Source organism: Dipodomys ordii, unplaced genomic scaffold, assembly GCF_000151885.1.
Source record: "Dipodomys ordii isolate 6190 unplaced genomic scaffold, Dord_2.0 Scaffold59, whole genome shotgun sequence".
Classification (NCBI taxonomy): domain Eukaryota; kingdom Metazoa; phylum Chordata; class Mammalia; order Rodentia; family Heteromyidae; genus Dipodomys; species Dipodomys ordii.
In genome coordinates this window covers 9,346,788-9,367,276 of record NW_012267275.1, presented here as the reverse complement: position 1 = coordinate 9,367,276, position 20,489 = coordinate 9,346,788, and the positions used below count along the sequence as shown (strand labels likewise).

Sequence of the window (20,489 nt, the reverse complement as noted above, 5' to 3'; positions counted from 1 at the left end):
AAGCCATGTGGAATAACAATTAAAGCAAAGGACAAAAAACAGAAATAACCATAGCTAATCCTGACTGAGCCATCCATGGAGCTTTGACCTCTAGCAGCCCTCTGACCTCACTTGTGCATTGGTTGGCCCCATTGAAATAGTGATAGAACCCAGAAGCTCTCCAGACACTATGGATGTCTATGCAGGAAGTTCTTTCCTAAATATATAATACTGTCTACCTGCTTTCAATCTTGGGGCAGCATAATATTGCTCTGGTCACTTTGTAAAAAGTCCTTGGTTTTCTCAAAGAGTCCAAATAATATCTAATGTTAGCATTATTCCCTATTGTAAATGAAAATATCTCTTGAATGAGTAAAAACTGCCTTCTAAGTTTACAATAACATTCTCAGAATGTTTCAAAATGATGAAACTTATTGCAGACGCTATCTTCTTTGTTCTTATTCTCTCTCTAAAATTTTAATGAAAAAAATGTAAGTTAGAGCAAAGATTGTACAAAACATTTCTTTTAAAATGTAAGAGTGGAAAAAAATTTAAAAATAATCTGTTACATAAATGTTGGCATAAAAGGTAAAAATTTCTTTTATAAAAATGTCAGCTAAATAGTTCAAAAATAACCAATCACCTCCATATAAGCACTCTAAAGACCAGCCATCATGCCAAATGCTTTCCACTCCCTACATACCTTTGATACAAGGAGCAGCAACATCATTCTCAACATTTGCCTAACTGCAGTTATTTAGAAAAGTAAGGGAGCCTACAATAAGAACAATAGTATCTTTTATAGCAGATATTTACTTACCCTGATGAATACCTCTCTCAGATTTGTTCTCATTCTTTCAGGGATATGTGCCTTCCTATCCTGTCTCTCTCAGAAAGATTCATTTCTCTCTACATCAATTAATAATGCAAATCAGAGTCCAACCAAACCTGAGGTCACAGCTCAGTAAGCTGAAATTATCTCATTTGGTAAACACTTCTAGCAACTGGTTCCTTGTATTATGCTTCATCATTTTTTTAATCGGTTGTGGGGCTTGAACTCTGGCCGTGGGCGCTATCCCTGAGCTCTTTAGCTCGAGGCTAGTGATCTACTGCTTGAGCCACAGTGCCACTTCCAGTTTTCTAGTGGTTTTCTTCAGGTAAGAGTCTCACAGACTTTCCCTGCCTGAGCAAGCTTTGAGCCGTGCTCCTCAGATCTCAGCTTCCTGAGTTACTAGGATTACAGGTGTGAGCAACCAGCGCTCGGCTGTATCAAAAATGTTTCCCTACAGCTCTTTCCCCTTGATTCTTTCTTCTTCTTCCCCCTAATATCTTCTAGTCACCTTGCCCTACTTGGACCCGTAGAACCTTTCTAGAAAAAAAAATCTCACTTCAAGTGCTCTGCATGAGCTTACTCATGACCTTAACAAGTCTTTCCTCTTATGTCCAGAGAGGTTCAGTCTTTTCTCCATGTCTGCTTTAGGATTTATAGTGGCATACCCCAGTTTTCAGTGAGTCCTTCTGCCATTGTCCTAGCCCAAGTGAACTTTATCCCTTTTTTATGTTTTGCTTTTGAATAGAGCACTTTCCTCTTCTAAAATGCTGTATATTCTATTGCTTAGTATGTTTGTATTCTGTCTTTTTTTCATTCAAATGTAAACATCATGAGGGTCTGTATATTTTCTGCTTCAATTATTATTATATCCACAGCATTAGACAATGCCTGTCCTATACTAGAGGTACGCATTAAATACTTACTGAATGAATGCAGTGCAGTCACATCACAGTTCTCTTTCATGCCAACATATACAAAAAATCAACAGTAAAAGAGTTCAGCAATTAAAATATATTCAGAAAATGATTCAGCTGCATAAACAACAAACAGGTGTGTAGCTTGCTTATCCTAAGGTTGTATTTTTATACTTTAACACTATTTTTTTGCATACTGTTGACACCCCAGTGAAGGACTTCATGAATTTTTCAGGGTACAAATGCTTGAAGAACTTGAATACCTTTAAGCTATTCTACCAGAAACCATACAGGCAGAAATTAGTCTGTATTACCTCAGGTAGGACTGGGAGTGTGGCTCAGTGATAGATCCTTTATACAAGACCTTAGGTTCCATCCTAGTATGATGAAACAAACAAACAAATAAAAAGCTGTGGCATGTATACAGACTGTGACATTGATGTAGTAACTTCTAATATGAGTGTCCATTTGGGAATTAACTGTAGCTGATGGCACAACTTGGACTGTTTAAAGGAGACAAACAGACATGTAAGTGAGCAAAACAGGCAGCATGGAAGGGAGGGTGGTATGTTGGTCACCTAGATATCATCCTGAGAAAATGAGAATGTAGTTCAGTATTGGAAGGCTTTCTGAGTTTCCAAGATAGCCAAAAAAATACATATCTATGGATCTCTTGATTATAAAATTTGGAAATCATTTTTCAGAGTAAAATGTGTGTCATATGAACAAATTAAAAAAAATAAAGAGGATAAGTTGAGCAATGGAGCAGGAGATGACAAAGCCAGTGTGGAATAAAGAAAATCTGAATCCTTAAGAATTAAATATTGAGTTCTTTCTATTTCAGGTTATGATATACTCTTCATTAAAGAGGTTTTTATTCAAGGACTTGTACATATGTGTACAAGATCTATACCAAACAACCAGAAATTCTGTACCACACACACAAAAAAAAATTAATGAGGAAACCAAACCCAAGCCACCCTGAGAAAACAACAGACAATGAAAAGAAATAAGTGATATTTTATGGGGCATAAACATATTCACATTTAAATATTTCTATATTATATGACACAAAATTTACATGAGGTAGATAATTTATTTCCATATACTTCAAGGGAAAAAAAGAATGACAAATTCCAAAAACCCATGCCTAGGAGAAAGGTAGAGAAGATTATAAATCTGAAAAATGTTTCAGGTCTTAAGATCTGTATGCAAACACTAAGAATAAAAAAAGAAAAGAAATAACAGAAAATGATATCTTTCAGAAAATGGCAGCTCTTGAGATAACTTCAAACCCATGGACTTTTTATGAATCTAGAACTTGAACACAATGCCAGTTTTATTATCTTTATATAGTTGTATGAAGGGATTGCCGTTTTGTAAAGCAGTATATGAATACATTCTTGGCCATCCCTCCTAACTGCCCTTCCCTTCTTCCCTTCTCTTTATTCATCTGACTCCCTTCCCCATGACCCTACCCTAGTGTTGATTTTCAGGAACTTTGACATTACTCATTGTAATTTCTTCATGCATACACAAACCCAGTGTCCCAGGCCCAGCTGCAATGCCTGTGCTTTCATCTAGTGGGAAACCTCTCAGCTCTTCTGTTCCTGCATCCCCTCACATTCTGGACCCTGCGCTGGCTTTCAGGATGGTAGCTTTCCACTTTGACACCATTCTTGATCAGTCCAGTCATGCTGTTATATATAAGTGACAGGGTAATCTTGAAAAAGTACAAATGCATTTCTTACAAATCTACAATAGGATAAAATCAGGATCAAGGTGCCAACATTTGTTGTCTAGTGTCTTCCTGCTGCCAGGATTTCACCTTATTGATGTCCTACCATGGCATAAGGCAGAAAGATAATAGGGACTTGCTAGTCCCTTCCAACATTGTTAAAGGGCATCATCTCATTGATGAGAGCAAGAATCACTAGGCTGAGTCACCATGCTTTCTAACGGTCACACTGGATTGTATGTTTTAAAATTAAAGGAGGGACACATTCATTCAAACCATAACATTTGGTGAAATATTTGCATTTAATAACATATACAAACAAAAAGGCTAAGATTGTTGCTCAAGTGGTGGAACATTTTTCTAGCATTATTGACTCTGAGTTCAATCTCCATCCCCATCAAAATAAAACAATAGTGAACACTAGATATAATAAGATATATATTGTTTTGCTAACATCTTTTATTTCCAAAGTAAGAGTAAGAGTCAACAACAGAGGTAAGGAAAATTACAGGAATTGGGTAATGATTCTTCTCTCTCCCCATCAATTAGCCTAGAAAATTTTACCTATTATACAAATGGCTCATTAATAATTATGAATAATACAAAATACTATTTTTCAAGATGGTTCTGTTTATTACTTATATAATTCTGTGAATATTTTTGATATTAATAAGTTAGACTTTTATAAAACCGAATTGTAAAATCCCATTTGCTTCTAGGAGTAAAATAAAATCAATGGTGAACCGTTGACCTGTAATAAAATCTATGCTTCATTTTGTATAGTATCAAACACTAAAATCTTAATTCTATATATTATGTATTCTCATTTCAGTATTATTTTATCTTACTTTTTCAAGTATTTTGGGGTCTGGTTGTCATCATATATTTATAATTTTCTTCTAATTCTTCAGAGTCAACACTTTGTGAAAACAGAAGTCAATAGTATAAACTATATAAAATATTACATGTTATTTAAAGTCTATGCATTTTTGCAATATTTTCATCATTTTGAACAATTAAAGCCTTATAAAATTGTCTGTTTATGATTAACACAGTTCAAGCCACAGATAGTAGAGTTCAAATGTACTTATTTTCCTGGGTTTTAACTGAACTAATCTAGGAATCATATCTTCTTAAAGACAATTTAGAAGGTACATATATATATATATATATATATAATATATATAATTTACTTTGACTTTGCCTCTCCACAGAAATGCATATAGTATAAGGCATACTGCTGGTATACAAAGAATGCATGGTTAATTGAATCTACTTAAAGCATTTTTCATTTCTCTGTTTCTATTATGAATGTCTACCTGTCCATCTGCTAGTTAGTTTTCCTTTTGTCTTACTCCGTGTCTCTCTGTCTCTCTAAGTTTCTCTGTATCTCTGAGCATATGTTTTCTCTCTCTCTTTCTCTCCCTCTCTTCCTCTCTCTCTGATTAGCAAGTGATCCATGAAGGAGCTAAATGAATTTGTCTTCATTCTAATCTATGTCTCTGTTTCAAAGACTGAGTATTTCACATTCTAACTTGAAATGTTGTCTCATATTTCTATGTAATGTATTCCAATCTAGATCAGAACTTGGAAATCAGTAGCCTCCGAAAGTTATCACAGGAATTCACTCTCAAAAGTGGAAGAGGAAGTGATGGTTCCCAGGAAGAAGCAATAGACCAGTGGGCCAGGAGGAGGCAACAATTCAAGGATGGCAAGAGATGCAGTTCAACAGGGGGCAGTTCCTTTGCCAGCAACATTACTGAAGGATCCAGTGAGTAGACTACTATCTTTCTTAAGCCACAGAAAAGGCAGCACTTAGCCCGGTGCTGGTGGCTCACGCCTGTAATCCTAGATACTCAGGAGGCTGAGATCTGAGGATCGCGGTTCAAAGCCAGCCCTGGCAGGAAAGACTGTGAGACTCCTATCTCCAATAAACCACCAAAAAACCGGAAGTGGCGCTGTAGCTCAAGTGGTAGAGCGCTCCCCTTGAGCTGAAGAGCTGAGGGACAGCGCCCAGGCCCAGAGTTCGAGCCCCACGATCGACCAAAAAAAAAAAAAAAGGAGCACTTTACTAAATCTTAACCAAGTTCCCTCCCTTGATTTTCAGATATACACATGTGATATATACATGTGATGGTACAAGGTTTCATTATGAAAGGTATTTTTATCCATTACAGGAAATCCTACTTGGTAAATTATATTCTTCATTAAAAGTATCTTGATAAGTTTCCTCTTTGCTTCAGATACTAAAATAGCTAGCTCTAAGGCTTATCTACTAAATTAAATGTATATTCATCATCATAGGATTAGTGTTGTTTTACAGAAATATATATGTAAAAGGAAACCATGAACATATTTGATTAGAAGTAATGATTTTTCTTTTTATTTTAACATTCCTGTAAATCTATTTATCTATCTATCTATGTATATATGTTTTAATAAGATAGCATTTTTCTTGCTACAAGAGTCTTATTAAACTAGCATTACACCATAGTCCCACAATCCACAATCAACTGAAAATGGAAGATATATAGGTTATCATTGAGGATATTCAACTGAACTAAAAATATGAATTAAAAATTATAGAGGGGGGCTGGGAAGGTGGCTCAGTGGTAGAGCGCTTGCCTTGCATGCATGAGGCCCTGGGTTCGATTCCTCAGCACCACATAAGCAAAAAGAAAAAAGCCGGAAGTGGCGCTGTGGCTCAGGTGGTAGAGCGCTAGCCTTGAGCTGAAGAGCTGAGGGACAGCGCCCAGGCCCAGAGTTCAGTCCCCACGACTGGACCCCCTCAAAAAAAAATTATAGAGGGAAATGGTAGCAATGGTTCCAACCAGTAATCATTGGTACTTGGAAAGTTGGGAGACCAGAAGATTTGAGGCCAGCTGATGAAAAAAATTAGTGACTCCCCATCTTCACCAATAAAAATATTGGTGCAGTGTTATTTACCTGTCATCCTAGCTATATTGTAGTCATAAATAGAAGGATTGTTGTCTGAGCTGACCAAGACAACAAGCTAAACTTTATTTGAAAATGAACAATAGTAAAATGAACTGGGAGCATTAGTCAACAAGCATAGACCCTTAGTTCAAATCTTAGTATTTCAAAAAGAGAGGAATGTTTAGTACATACCAGCCACTAATCTGGACCAGATACTAGCAATTGAAGTTAAAAGTTATTTACCCCAGTAATAGGCTTTGGCTATCTACACAATATTAACAACCACAAACAAGCAAAGTTTAAAATATCCATAGCAATTGGCACTGCACTGGTGATTCAAGTTTATAATCCTAACTACTCATGATGCTGAGATCTGAGTACTGCCTTCCAGAGACAGCCTGAGCATACAAACTCAAAAGCCTCTTACCTTCAATTTAACTAGAAAAAAATGCCTGATCTGATAGAATGGCTCAAATGGTAGAGTACCAGCATCATAAATGAAGACCTTGAATTTAAATTCCTACACCATCAAGAAGGGAAGACAGAAAAAAGGAAGGAAGTAAGGAAAGAAGGAAGGAATGAAGGAAGGAAGGAAGGAAGGAAGGAAGAAGGGAGGGAGGGAAGGAGGGAGGCCAGAACAGAGAGATGGAGGGAGAGAGCAAAAAGAGAAAAAGAAAGAAAAAGGAAAGAAAGAAAGAAAGAAAAAAGAGAAAGGAGAAAGAGAAAGAAAAGAAAAAGAGAAAGAGAGATGGCATTATGATGAAAAGAATGTGTTTAGGAAAAAGTTAATAGTGAGTGCCCAAGGTAATGTCCTACATCCAGGCTGATAAGAAATACAATTCATGAAAGGTAGTAGTATAGTTTACCCATAATGACTAGAACTTGAAAACAACTGTAAAAGAATTTGGAAAAGGTTCTACATAACTTAAACAAACAATGTACTGTACTATCACCAGTACAACATTTTTCACATTCATGTGAAAAATAAAAAAGCAACTTTAAATAGTATATTTTTCCAGATAATTTTTATTCTTGTTCCTTAATCAGTGCTCTAGTCTTGCAGTTCCTTCTTTTATTAGGCAGTAAGGACCAATGGTCTCAAATCCTAACTTGTTATTTTCACATATCCTATTGTGTAGGGACTTTTTATTACCCTTTTATTGTCATACACCTTCAAAATACCTTGCTAGTCAATCTATTTCTTTTAGACTTCCAGTCAAAGAATTCTATTGTTTCACCCTTTAGGCCTCAGGGGGAAAACAGCAATGTTAAATTCTTAAACATTTGTCTCAAGCCAGGCTCTTCAATGGGAGATATCAGTTAGAAATGGGTTAGAATGATTATTTAACAAGTTCGGATTGATAGAATGGCAAAGTAAGGATTGTGAGGGCTGCAAGAAAACTAAAGGTGCCTGTTCATATTTTCTCTCAAATAATTGATGGTTTGTCCAGACATGGTGGTTCGTAACTATAATCCTAGATAGTGAGGATCACAGTTGTAGGCCAGCACAGTCAGAAAGCTAGCTGTTCTCTTCTCAATAAACAAGAGAGCATAGTGATGCACTCTTATTATCCCAGCTATGCAAGAGGTATAGATAGGAGCATGTCGAGCCAAGACCTGCTCGAGGTAAAAGCTGTGAGGCTGTGAGGTATAACCACCACCAAAACAGGCTGGTAGACTGGTAAAACACCTGCTTAACAAGCACAAACCCAAGCACTACCAAAAATCATGTACTGTTTTTGAAGTTTATAAAATAAACAATAAAACATTTGCTTGGTCAAGAATCTCCTGGGAGTGTGATAGCAGAGTAAAATTGATTGGAATACAATGTAAGCTTGGGGAAATATAATCATAAAATCCTACCTCCTTGTACAACTGATCTAAGCCTAAGGGGGGGAAAAATCCCCTGGAATAGTAAAACTCTGCTATATCTGTGGAATAAAGTTATTTTCATCAGCACGGGAGGATGAATGATAGTAGATTTTGGTCTTCAGTTTCCAAACTGTACAAATGCTTTCTTCTCAATAATCTCTAAGTAAATACCTGAAATTTTATTCAGACATGGACCTCAAACTGGATTTCCCATATATCTTACACTAACACTCATATTTTCCTGGCCTAGTATTTGACAGACTTTCGGTCGTTATATATTTTGGTTTTCTTTCCATGTAAAGTTATAAACTTTGTGCTATGTATGTAAATTAAGTATCAGGCTCACTGGTTCTAAGTTTCCAGGTCCCTCAAAAATATACTCATACAAAGGCATTAGTAAGAAATATGGAATTTCCTGAAAACAGGGAAAGAGAGATCCTGGAGGGTTTATACTATATATCCCCAGGCAAACAACTTGAAATTTCTTTTCTATATTACTGTGCTTCAGAGGTGTCTTTGTGTCTTGCAGTCATCTAAGGAGTACCTTTATAGCATTGTTTTCCTTCCAACTCTCTTATTCATAAGTTTTTGTTTCCTTCTGTCTGACTTATTTTTTCTTGAACCTTGAAATTCTGTTTCATATCACAGAGAAACACAACTGCACTTCACACCTCTGAGCTTGTATAAAGGAGAATTACAAAGGCAGTCAGCTGTCAAAACTACAATCGTACTTATCTTTAAAACTAAGAATAAAGAAACTGATGGGTGAATACTTGGATTATAGATATAAAAAACAGAAATAAAACTTTACATGTAGGAATAAAAATTGACTACATATAGCAACAGCTTCCCACTAATGCCTGGAAACATCTATTGAATTTATTTTAAAGGAAACATAAAAACATCTTTGTAAGGCATCATGTATATGTGAATATGCAACGTGCTATATAAATCATGGTAGAGACATGGACTTCTTTATTATGTTTATGGCAAAAAATATTCAAAAATCTTTTCTAACTTTATATGTATATACACATATATATTACTTATTTCTAATCTGTAATCATCCCTCTTTGGAAAAGCACACCAGATATTCTTACATTTAACAAAATAAGAAATCAGGTTAAATAGAAACTGTTTAATTTGATTACAGATGACTGTCATAAAGATTGAGACCAGTACTTTCTGCTTCACTGTGTCCTTCAGCTATCTAGACTCTGAGTAAAAGTCTATTTTGTCTGTTGTTTTATGGAAAAATCCCTAACTACCAGTAGTCTTAGACATCATGTCTGGTCTGCATTTCTTGAAAAACAATCATAGCTGTGCTAGCCAGCTCCGTGGCTCACAAAAACCAACTTGCACATTTTTCTCTCACTACAGTCCAGCAACAACAGGTTGATAGCTTGAAATTAGCTGGAGTGAGAGTTTTAATATGACAGAATCTGGCTAACACTGCAAAAAAGTTTCTTGTTTTCTTTTTGGAGAGTCACTTAAAACATTTACCATTAGTCCATTTGAAATAACACAGGAATCCACTGTATAATTTATAGAAATTCAAATCTTTTGGTACAATAATATAAGTGATTTAATTAAATAATGATTGTGTTTTCTTTTGACTGGATTTTGTTTTGAATGAAAACATGCCATTTTTTTCACATTACACACTAGAGAATTGAACTGTCTGCCATGTCTAATTTTCAGTTTATCCAAGGTATGTTATATTTCTTTGGAAACTTTTTGGTAGAGACGGCAATTCACCAAGAGCTGCTGGGGCTAGTATTGTTTAATGTGTGGTTTAAATTTTAACTCATTTATAGAGCCAGGATATGCTACTAATCCCTGACTTAAAAACTGACAGCTTTATTGAACATCATTATAGCTGGTGTTTTTCACTCTGTTAATCTCACTCATCTCTGACTTCCTACATAATAGCTGGAAAAGACATTAGGACTGACATGTTTATGAGTGTGGACACAGCCGATCAATCCATCCAGGCTGTGAGGAATGCTGACTAAAGCACACAGGTAAATAACTTGAAGGCTATAAATGGAAGGAGGAAGAGCCTGCAAAATGGACCTCCGAGTTGTATAATTTCAAATGGCTTCTGTATCACAAACACATGTGACAGGAATGTGGGTCTAATCGTGTGGATACTTGATAGCATATCTCTTCATTCAGCTATTAAAATTATTATGGAAGTGTATTTCCCAAGTATTAGTTGCCATGTAAGAGAAAGAGTGACAAGAGAAAAGAGACAGAGGAGAAATAGTGAGATTGAGGGGGGGGGAGTGGAGCAAAACAAAAGAATTCTAACTCCTAATAACAAGAACTAATGTTTTTGGTGGTTTGTTTGTTTTATACCAGGTACTACTATTATCCAGGATGTATTGTCAATTTTCCCAGTAGCAATACAGGCTAAGTACTGTGTTTTCACTCTCACTTTACTAAATAAAGTTTATGAGTCATGCAAAAGATAAGGTCAAGTGTTCAAGGTCACTAAACTATAATTAGCGGTGGGCTATGTTTCAAACTCAGACAACCAAACTGTTGTTCAAGCTTCTAAGCACTACAATTCACTGAATCTGCAAAACAATTCAAAGCATGGGTCTCTTTCTAGTAAAGTCTAAACAAGGGTCTCGTTGCATTCCATACCACTTTCTAAATCATCTCCTAATTACCTCTCTCATCACAAAGGTCTTCTTACTATATTCAAATTGTTCCTTTTCAACTCTTAAGTCTCCTTTTTGTAAATTTAGCTGTCACATGAGAAAAAAATATCGTATTTGTTTTTCTGAGTAGCTGGTTTTGTTTAACATGAGGATCTCATGCAAATGGCATAATTGATTTTTTTTTCTTTTGGATAGAATGAAACTCCATTGTGTGTGTGTGTGTGTGACATTTTGTTTATCTTTTTTTTTCTTGGTCCCAGACTGGGACTCAAACTCTGTACCTGATATTTTTGCTCATTACCTAGTCCTTTACCAACTGAGCAACACCTCCAATACCTTTATCCATTAATTTGTTGATGACAGGCTGATTCTATAACTTGCCTATTGTGAATGTACAATGAATGTGGATTTTCCTACATCTATATTGTATGCATTCCTTTGTTTATATGCCCACAAGTGGTATAGCTGGATCAGATGGTAGTTCTATTTTTAGCTTTTCGAGGAACTTACATGTTGATTACCATAGTGGCTGGACTAATTAATATTTCTAACAAAATATGTAAAGGTACCTTTTCCCACACTCCAGATCCTCACCCACCCCATATTTGTTGCTGATTGTTTTCTTGTTGGCAAGTCTGCATTCTGACTGGGTAACATGCAATCACAACATTATTTTGATTTGCATTTCCTTGATAGCTAGAGATGTTGATCATTCTTGCATGCATTTATTGGCCATTTGTAATTTTTGTAAGGACTATCTGTCCAATTCATTGCCCACATGCTGGCTGAATTCTATATTTTCTACTGTCTAGGGTTTTTTTTTTAGTTCTTTATATATTCTGGATATTAAACCTTTGCCAGATGAATAGCTGGGAAAGACTTTTCTCCCATATTTTTGGCTTCACCAGTTTTCTGGGCTATTTTCTTTTTTTTTTTTTAATAATTTAGGCTATTTTCTTTACTTTGCAAAAAGCCTTATAATTTTTTAATTTGAAGCAATCGCATTTGTCTTTTTCTTTTTCTTTTTTTTTGTTGGTCCTGTGACTCGAACTATGATCCTGGTTGCTGTCTCTGAGCCTCTTTTTGCTCAAAGCTAGCATTTTACCACTTGAGCCACAAAATATTTGGGTTTCTTTTTTTATTCTATTTTGTGTTTCTGAGTAGTTCATTGGGGATAAGAGTCTCATGTACTACTCTGTCTGGGCTAGGTTCGAACTGCTATGCTCAGATCTCAGCCTCCTAAGTAACTAGGCTTGAGCCACAAGTGTCTGGTTCTTTTATTTGTCAATTCTTAGCAAATCTAATTTTATTGAAAAAAAATTTGTGACAGATAAATTTGGGCCTTCTTTCTCTTTGGCTTAAGATTCTATCAAGATTCCACAGGGACAGATGTTGAGAAATCTAGAAACTACAGTTTTACGCTGATGTGTGGCTTGTTGTATCCATGGATTTTAACACAAATTTTATGTCTCACTTTATATAAGAGTATGCTGATTAACTCCATCTCGGTAACCAAATGTATAGAGAAGTACTCATCCACATCTTGGTAAATAAATGCCCAGCTTCATGTATGCCAAGGAAAACAATGCTCATTGTAATTTAACAACCCACCCTCTGATCTTTCCATGATAGGGAGATAATTGCAGATCTAACATGGTATCTATTGCTGAGAGAAAAAATTAGTAAAGATAAGCCAATAGGTCAAGTAATTTATGTAAATTATACTCATAAATATTAAAATATAACTGAATTTTAAAGCAAAGCATATAGAAAATAAATCCAACAGGCAGTTACTTAAATACTTGGAAATTATCACTGCTGTAACTTTAGCAAATAGTACTGTAGCAAAAAGATTTCATTAAGCTACAAGGCTCAGAACAATGAATGAATACATTATTACAAATTCTTGGTTTACTTTTCCTTCCATTTAAAATCAGATATCATACATAAGCAGACTTACCCAGAATACAAAGTCTTTAAATTCTTAAAGAATTTTTCAACATATTTTGTAAAAGAAGACATCCTAATTTGAAGCATTCTCTTCTAAACTTTTCATAATTTTAATTCCAATGAGCAATACACCCCACAAAATTCTCATATCATTTACATTCCAACTTTATAATTCTTTAACATTTCCATGTTATCTTCCTCTTTTAAAAAACACAGTTTAATATTTTTGTGTGTGTGCTGAAATGGGGCCTGAATTTAGGACCTTGAGCTCATTTTATTTTTTTTCTAATGACTGGAATTCCACCATTTGAGCTATGTATGTAGCTCCAGTTAAATATTTCTTAATTGAAATGCTTGAGACCAACAGTGTTTGTGATATCTGGGTTTCTTTTTTTATTCTATTTTGGAGAATTTGTATATACATTGTATTTATTTGTACTTTTATTTTGGAGTATTTGCATATACATAATACATAATATATTTGGACAAGATCTAAATCTAAACATAAAAGTATTTTTTCATGTATGTGTTATGATTTTATACAGTATTTTCAGTGCACCTGTATTTTGATTGAAACTACCAATTCAGTATCAAATGCTGTCATTCAAAAAGTATCAGGTTTTGCCTTCTTAATTTCAGATTTTCTGGACAAAGTTGCTTGTCCTGCACCTGATTTCTCCCTCCACAGGTCATATGTCTGTGCCATGCTTACCTCCCTCTCTCATACCCCATCTTCTCAGAGAAAGTTGGATCCCTCCTTGGTCAGGCTAATGATATTCTTTCTTTAGCTTTACCCCTCCCGGCATCCAGACTCACTCTGTCCTTTCTCTAAACTTTTACTTCATCATGAGCCCTGTCTAACTTATTTTCCTTTCTCCATTGTACACAAGATTACACCTGTTCATGAGAGAATATTTGTTTCAAATCAATTTAATTCAATGAATGAATAAATGTACTTGAAGCAGCTTAAGCCACAGAATGAGTAGGATGATTTCATTTGAATCATAAAATTTAAAAATGTAAGGTTGGGCATTAAAGATATTTGAGAATTGAAAAATAATGACATTTGTATATCTTCTTGACTGCAAGATACTATATTCTTGCATACTTTGTCAAAATATCACACCTGAAAACTACTATACAAGTCAAACTTACATATAATTTGGAATCCGTTATCCAATTTATGTGTCAGGAAAACAACTAACATTTACTCTTGTTAGTTCGCTATTAAGAAAACAAAATGAAACTATTAGGGCAAGAACAGGAGCCATTAGTAATGATTCTCCAAAGAAAACTCAGTGAGAGCAGATGAATGCTTCCCTAGGGAAGCAGAAGTCCCACGGGGCACTGCAGGATAGGCCCAAGGGCAAAAGTAAAGTATTTTCCATAGAATTTTTCTGAGGAAGGCACAGTAGCAACTTTCATATATTGTAAGTATGTGAGGAGAAATGAAAAAAGAGAAGAAAATAAGAAATATTCTGGGAAGTGGTGCTGTGGCTCAAGTCTCAAGTGGTAACGCTCTAGACATGAGCTGAAGAGCTCAGAGAGAATGCTTAGGCCCAGAGTGAAAGCCCCATGACAGATGCCCCCCCCCAAAATGAATCAAATAAAATATTCTGTTGTATATAAAGAAATATTGTAGTTATCAAGTCCTGTGCTTTCCATGGCATTTAAGAAATTCATGTAATGTTGGGCAATGTTGGCTCATGCCTGCCTGTAATCCTAGCTACTCAGGAGGCTGAGATTTGAGGATCATGATTAGAAGCCAGCCTGGGCAGGAAAGTCCATGAGACTCTTATCACCAATTCAACACTTTGAGCTGTCGCTCAAAGTGGTAGAGTGCCAGACTTGAGCAAAATAGCTCAAGGACATCCCCATAATTGACAAAAAAGAAAAAAAAAAAGAAAAGGAGAAAGAAATTCACACAAATGTCTCTATCTTTTCTTTATATTGTGCTGTTGCTTCTTTTCTCTTAAAAAACTGAAAGTCTTAGAACATGACATTGTTTAGTTTTACAAGCCACAAAAGTAACAGTCTTACTTCTCCAGCTGATCCAGGTTTCCACACTGTCAAAGACATTTTGGCATAGAAAACCCAAATTGCTATGTTAAAACAAAACAAAACAACCAAACAAACAGCAATACACCAACAAAACAAAAAGATCAGTTGAATCAAAATATACATGACTCCTTATTATTTATCTACTTTTCTTTGTCTACTTCATTATTTATCTATTTTTGTGTAAGAACACAGTGAGCTTTCTAGGAAATGCTTTTTCAGTACCTTTAGCCCAAAGATAGGGATGGATTTCCCATTTTGTTTTCTCCATTTAAACTTAATCCTTTTTCTTATGCTTGATGTTTAAAAAAATGTAACAGCTAATTCTTAGATTCATATTGTTTCCTATTTACTCCTAAATACTAATACACAGACCTTTTGTAAAAAAAAATGTATCTTTCCATATGATTCCTCTACTGAAGGATTTATCATGCAGCCTCTTCATGGTGCACAAACTCCCATGCCTTAGGCTTATATAAGTACTGGCTTAGATTTACTTATATTCTTCCCAAGAGAAAAGCCCACAAATTTAGATGCTTGTCGTGAGGCTTACACTCTTCATTAACACCATCTTATTGGCTGTTCTCTCACTTTGCTCAGCAATGTGCTGAATCTTCTTTCCAACTAGTGCATAATTTATACTGTCACTTTTTCTGCTTCTCAGTCACGTCAGATGATGGTCGTTCTATGGATTTTGGCTGTCGGGTTGATATTCAAGACAAAGGATTCTACACAGAGAATTTTCATTCCGCAGCATGGGTTTTCCGAGGGGATGATGGGAATCCTGAAGATAGTCCTAGATGTCTGAGTAAAAAACCACGACCAACAGCGGGTAAGGATGCTACAGTTACTGTAAAATAGATATACAAGTCTCTGAAACTGTTTACCTCTAGTTAGTACTAGGTGGAGAGTTTGGGGAACTGAATTTTATGTATGCAACATTACACTCACACAAGCACAGATTTATATATGTATGTATGTAAACACACACATAGTATATTTCTTTTGTTTGCAATACTGAAATTTGAAGTCACAGGCCTTATGCTTTCAAGGCAGGTGCTCTACCACTTGATCCATCCCCCCAGCCCCATAGAATATGTTTCTTAATATCATGAAGATATCTGAAACCATTAAAATGAAAACTCTTAAAAGGTACTCCAACAGGATAATAATTCCAAAATTAGAAAAAAGATTGATGTAAACAGAATGAAGAGGAGTTGTCATCCTACCAGTAAAAAAAAATACTAATTTAAAAGAATATACCTTATGAGGAAAAAAACAAATATGTCATATTATCCTGACTGCTCTAGATAACTATTTTATTGTTTCTGCATTATCTTTTTATTATGCATACTTCTAATCTTATTTTTAATATATAAAATATGTATATGATATGTATATTGATTTTGATATATGTAACATTATATTGATTTTGCAGTATGTAATTTTATATGCTTCTGATATGTATTTATATAGAGTTCAGTACATGTTATTTTATAGCCAGCTTTTTTTTTTTTTTTGGTCATGGGGCCTGAACTCTGGGCCTGGGCACTATCCCTCAGCTCTTCAGCTCAAGGCTATGCTCTACCACTTGAACCACAGTGCTATTTCTGGCTTTTTCTGCTTATGTGGTGCTGAGGAATCGAACCCAGGGCCTCATGCATGCAAGGCAAGCACTCTACCACTGAGCTACCTTCCCAGCCTCGATAGCCAGCTTTTTATTTATAAAAATACAAGCACATACTAATATACCTTTACTTAGTAAAGTAATTATAAGATTTGAAAACTTCACTAGTATTTTAAGGTTAATGTTCCATGATATTTCTATGAGAGCAGTGTTAGTAAGCTAAAAATTAATTGCTTATGACTTAAAATTATAAGAATAACAATTCTAGCATGTGAAAGATTTATATTAGTCTCAAACCAGGTGCCAAGCTCAACTGGATTCAAACTCAAAATCTTAGCTACTCAGGTGGTTGACATCTGAGAATCAAAGTTCAAGCCAGTCCAAGCAGTCAAATCCAAGAGACTCTGACCTCAATTTAACCAGCAAAAAGCTGGGACTGGAGGTGTGGCTTAATGACCTCAATTTAACCAGCAAAAAGTTGGGACTGGAGGTGTGGCTTAATGGTAGAGAACTAGCCTTGAACAAAATAGCTAAGCAAGAATCCAAGGCCCTGAGTTCAAGCCCTAACACCAACAAACACACAAAATACTTGGTTTAAGTCTTTGTTATATAATTTAAGAAATAGAGCTTTTGTGTGTTTTTAACTTATGGATACAAATAATCTTGATAAATAAACAATTTCATTCAACAAATCCATGCTCAAAGTATTGAAAGATAGTTGCTAAGATTAGACAGAAGTGCGCAGATTGCAAGTATGGCAAGTTCTATCAAGACACATATTAGAGTTTAAGCATATTAAGTACAAGCATCAGAATATGCTCAGTTTCAACTTATCTCAAATTATGTAGAAAAATGCAATTATTGTAACATATACCAGTTGTTTTATTCAGAGTTAAATAGAAGTTTTCTTAGTTCCTTTCTTATAAATATTATGAAATTCAAGAAATTAATAAGGGAATATTGTAAGTCTAAGTAGTTTCTATGCATAAGAAACCATGAGTTTTATATTTCCACACTTAGAATATTTATTTACATCATAATATACTCAAATTAAGTTTAATTATCCATCAATAAATAAGGACAGCATTGTACTCTCATCCTTAAAACATTGAGATTAGGGGTTTTGAAATTTATCATAGTTTGTGAGCCTTAAAGTTTGAGTTAAAAAAGATAAATAAACTTGATAGAACTGCTATGCATTGAGCCTATAGATAACAATAGTCTGTTGCACAGTTTAAAATGTTTTTGCAAGAGTAAATCTCATATCATATTTCAGGCTAAAATTTTTTTTCAAAAAGAAGGAAAACAACAGCAATAAAAGATTAATGATAAACATATAGATGTAGCCTCGAAAAATACATTTTCTATACTTAAGTTTTGAATAATGAAATAGAACAAGAATCTAGAATGGAAAGATATTTTTAGGGTCAGGAGCTTTATTAGTTCATTGATGTATCCAAGACACTTAGAACAGTACCTGTTTCATCATAAGAAACTAATACTTAATTGTTGAATAAATGATTGAGGACAAGATAATAAGTACTACTGAATAAATAACTAGCTGTTAATCTCCACCCTGACATACAATATCATAAATAATAAAAAAATATAAAGGGCTATTTCTGCCCATCTTGACTAATTTTGGCTTCCTCAATTACTTTTCTTAATTTTTATAAAACTTTGCTTAATGTTAACTAACATATAAATAAATACTCAAATGTATAACTATATATTCATACATAATTACACAGAAATTATATACAATTTATATAATACACTTGCCAAATCAACAAGAATTAAATGTTTCCTGTGGAAATCTAAGAACATAAAGATTAATAAAATACAATTCTTGTCACATTACTGTAGTCAAAACCTAGCATACAATTTCTATGAAAAATAAAATTGAAATGACTAATATTGTTAATAGTCATTCAAAAACAAGAATTTTACTCAATTTGGTGTCATTTACATTGGAAAAATTCAAATAGTTCTCTTTTGTGTGTATAAATATATTTACATACTCAGTGGATATACATATATTCATGTATTTGTGTATATGGGTATCGATGTGAAAGTGTTATAATTTTACAAATGAATTTCATGATACTATTAATTGTATGAAACCAAGTTCAAAACTGTGATCCATGTCCTTTCTTATTGCTGTAAAAACTTCAAGTATGATATACAGTCAATGCATGCATTCTTGACTATGGTATAAAGAACAATAACCAAAAAGAAAAAAGAAAAAAAAGAAACTTGGAGGAAAAGTGAGCTAAAGCAAATGTACCCTTTTTAAACTAAAAATTTTACTAACTGAATACCAGATACTATTATCTGCTAGAATGTATTTTGTGAAGATAAATTTGGTATTGTATAAAGAAAAATTCCAATCCTTAATTTCCTAAGGATTCTCTTGAGTTGGAGAAACAGTCAAGTAAAGGCTCCATCACTACAAAGGTGTATATGAGTTATATGATGTTTATGGAAATATTTGCTCTTCATTTGAATTTTTACAACCAGCAATATGATTCTAAGAAAGTGTTATCCGTGGGATAAATTACTTGATACTATACCCTATGGTCTCTGAAACAACAAAAGTATTCATTTCTAGTTTTTAAGCAGCTGTGTGGCACTTATAGATTATCCACTAGAGAGTGTCAAGGGGAAACAGGACTATAAATCCTTAAAATCTGAGAAAATTGTGTTCAGAATGGGAGGGAAACATGTTGCAAAACATTTTGATTGTGTTTCTCCCCCAGGAGAGCTCTACAGTTGAGCCTACCCGTTAAAGACTTTATTGAATTGTTTATTCTTTCATAACATTGTTGACATTCAATTTGTCTGATTGAAAAAACAAAACCAAAGAAATACAACCTCGAAAACAAAAGCTATCTTAGCAGTCCCAAGCAATAAAAAACAAACAAAACAGCAAACATGATTTGATTTGAATCAACACAGTAAAAATATTCTGATAAACAAATATCTGTTGGGTAATCAATCTGTCAAAAGCAGAAGATAATATCAAGAGAAACCTAGAGGGAGCAAGAAGTCTTGACAAGTAGAGATATTAGAAATTATTTTTCAGCAGTCAGAAATGGGATTTCTGGTTTTCTTTATGTCGTGATTAGCTGCCAGCCTATAACAAACGGCTGAAATATTAATTCCAAAGTCCTTAAATTTCCCTGTCTGCCCCTTAAATTCTGATACCCAGTAAGTGGCAGACCAGCCATACCAAAAAAGTTTGTATTAACAAACTGGAAAAATTCTTCTAGAAGAATAGAAAGAGGACTCAGATTTTAGAGTTGGAATACATCATACATAGTGGGTTTTTTCCCCAAATAATAATAGCATAATAATAATAATAATAATGTAATGTATTTTCTTCACATATTTTATTAAGAAAAACATATCTTCAGGAACTCACAAAAAGAAATTTCATCCTTCCTTTCAAATATTTGCCAAATTTGCAGCTAATATCTACTGCATCAACTCCAGGTGAAGAAGACCTCTTTATCTGATTTTGCTATAGTCCCTATATCTAAGAAAACAACTAGGGACATATTAAGTACCAAATAAATGCTTGTGAATGCATGACTTCTGCAATCAGACTGAAAATGACCCTTAATGAAGATTAATATCTGTTTGTTTTGCCAGAATTTTTTGCTCACTAGCTAAAGGAGTTGACTCATTTCTTATCATGTTTGAGTAGATGGATTTACCTGTGTAATTTCTGCCATTCTTCATCGGACATTTAATTAGAAAAGTATTGATTTACCTTATAAAATCATGTAGAAATTTTAGTAAAAGACAAGTGATCTTACAAATGCCTCAGTTTTCATGTATGGCAAAATGAGAAGGAATGGAGAGAAGAGAAAAGGGGAAGGGAGGAGGAGGAGGAGGAGGAGGAAGAGGA

At 34.4% G+C, this 20,489-nt stretch overlaps 1 protein-coding gene across 1 annotated transcript in view; it reads left to right on the top strand.

The window, feature by feature from the left end:
• Positions 1-20,489, top strand: part of LOC105989802 — a 107,288-nt gene that overhangs the window by 5,199 nt on the left and 81,600 nt on the right. The window contains exons 3-4 of the mRNA XM_013022018.1: positions 5,043-5,234; positions 15,614-15,801. Of these exons, the coding sequence (XP_012877472.1) occupies positions 5,043-5,234; positions 15,614-15,801 (380 nt within the window). The remainder of the gene's footprint in view (positions 1-5,042; positions 5,235-15,613; positions 15,802-20,489) is intronic.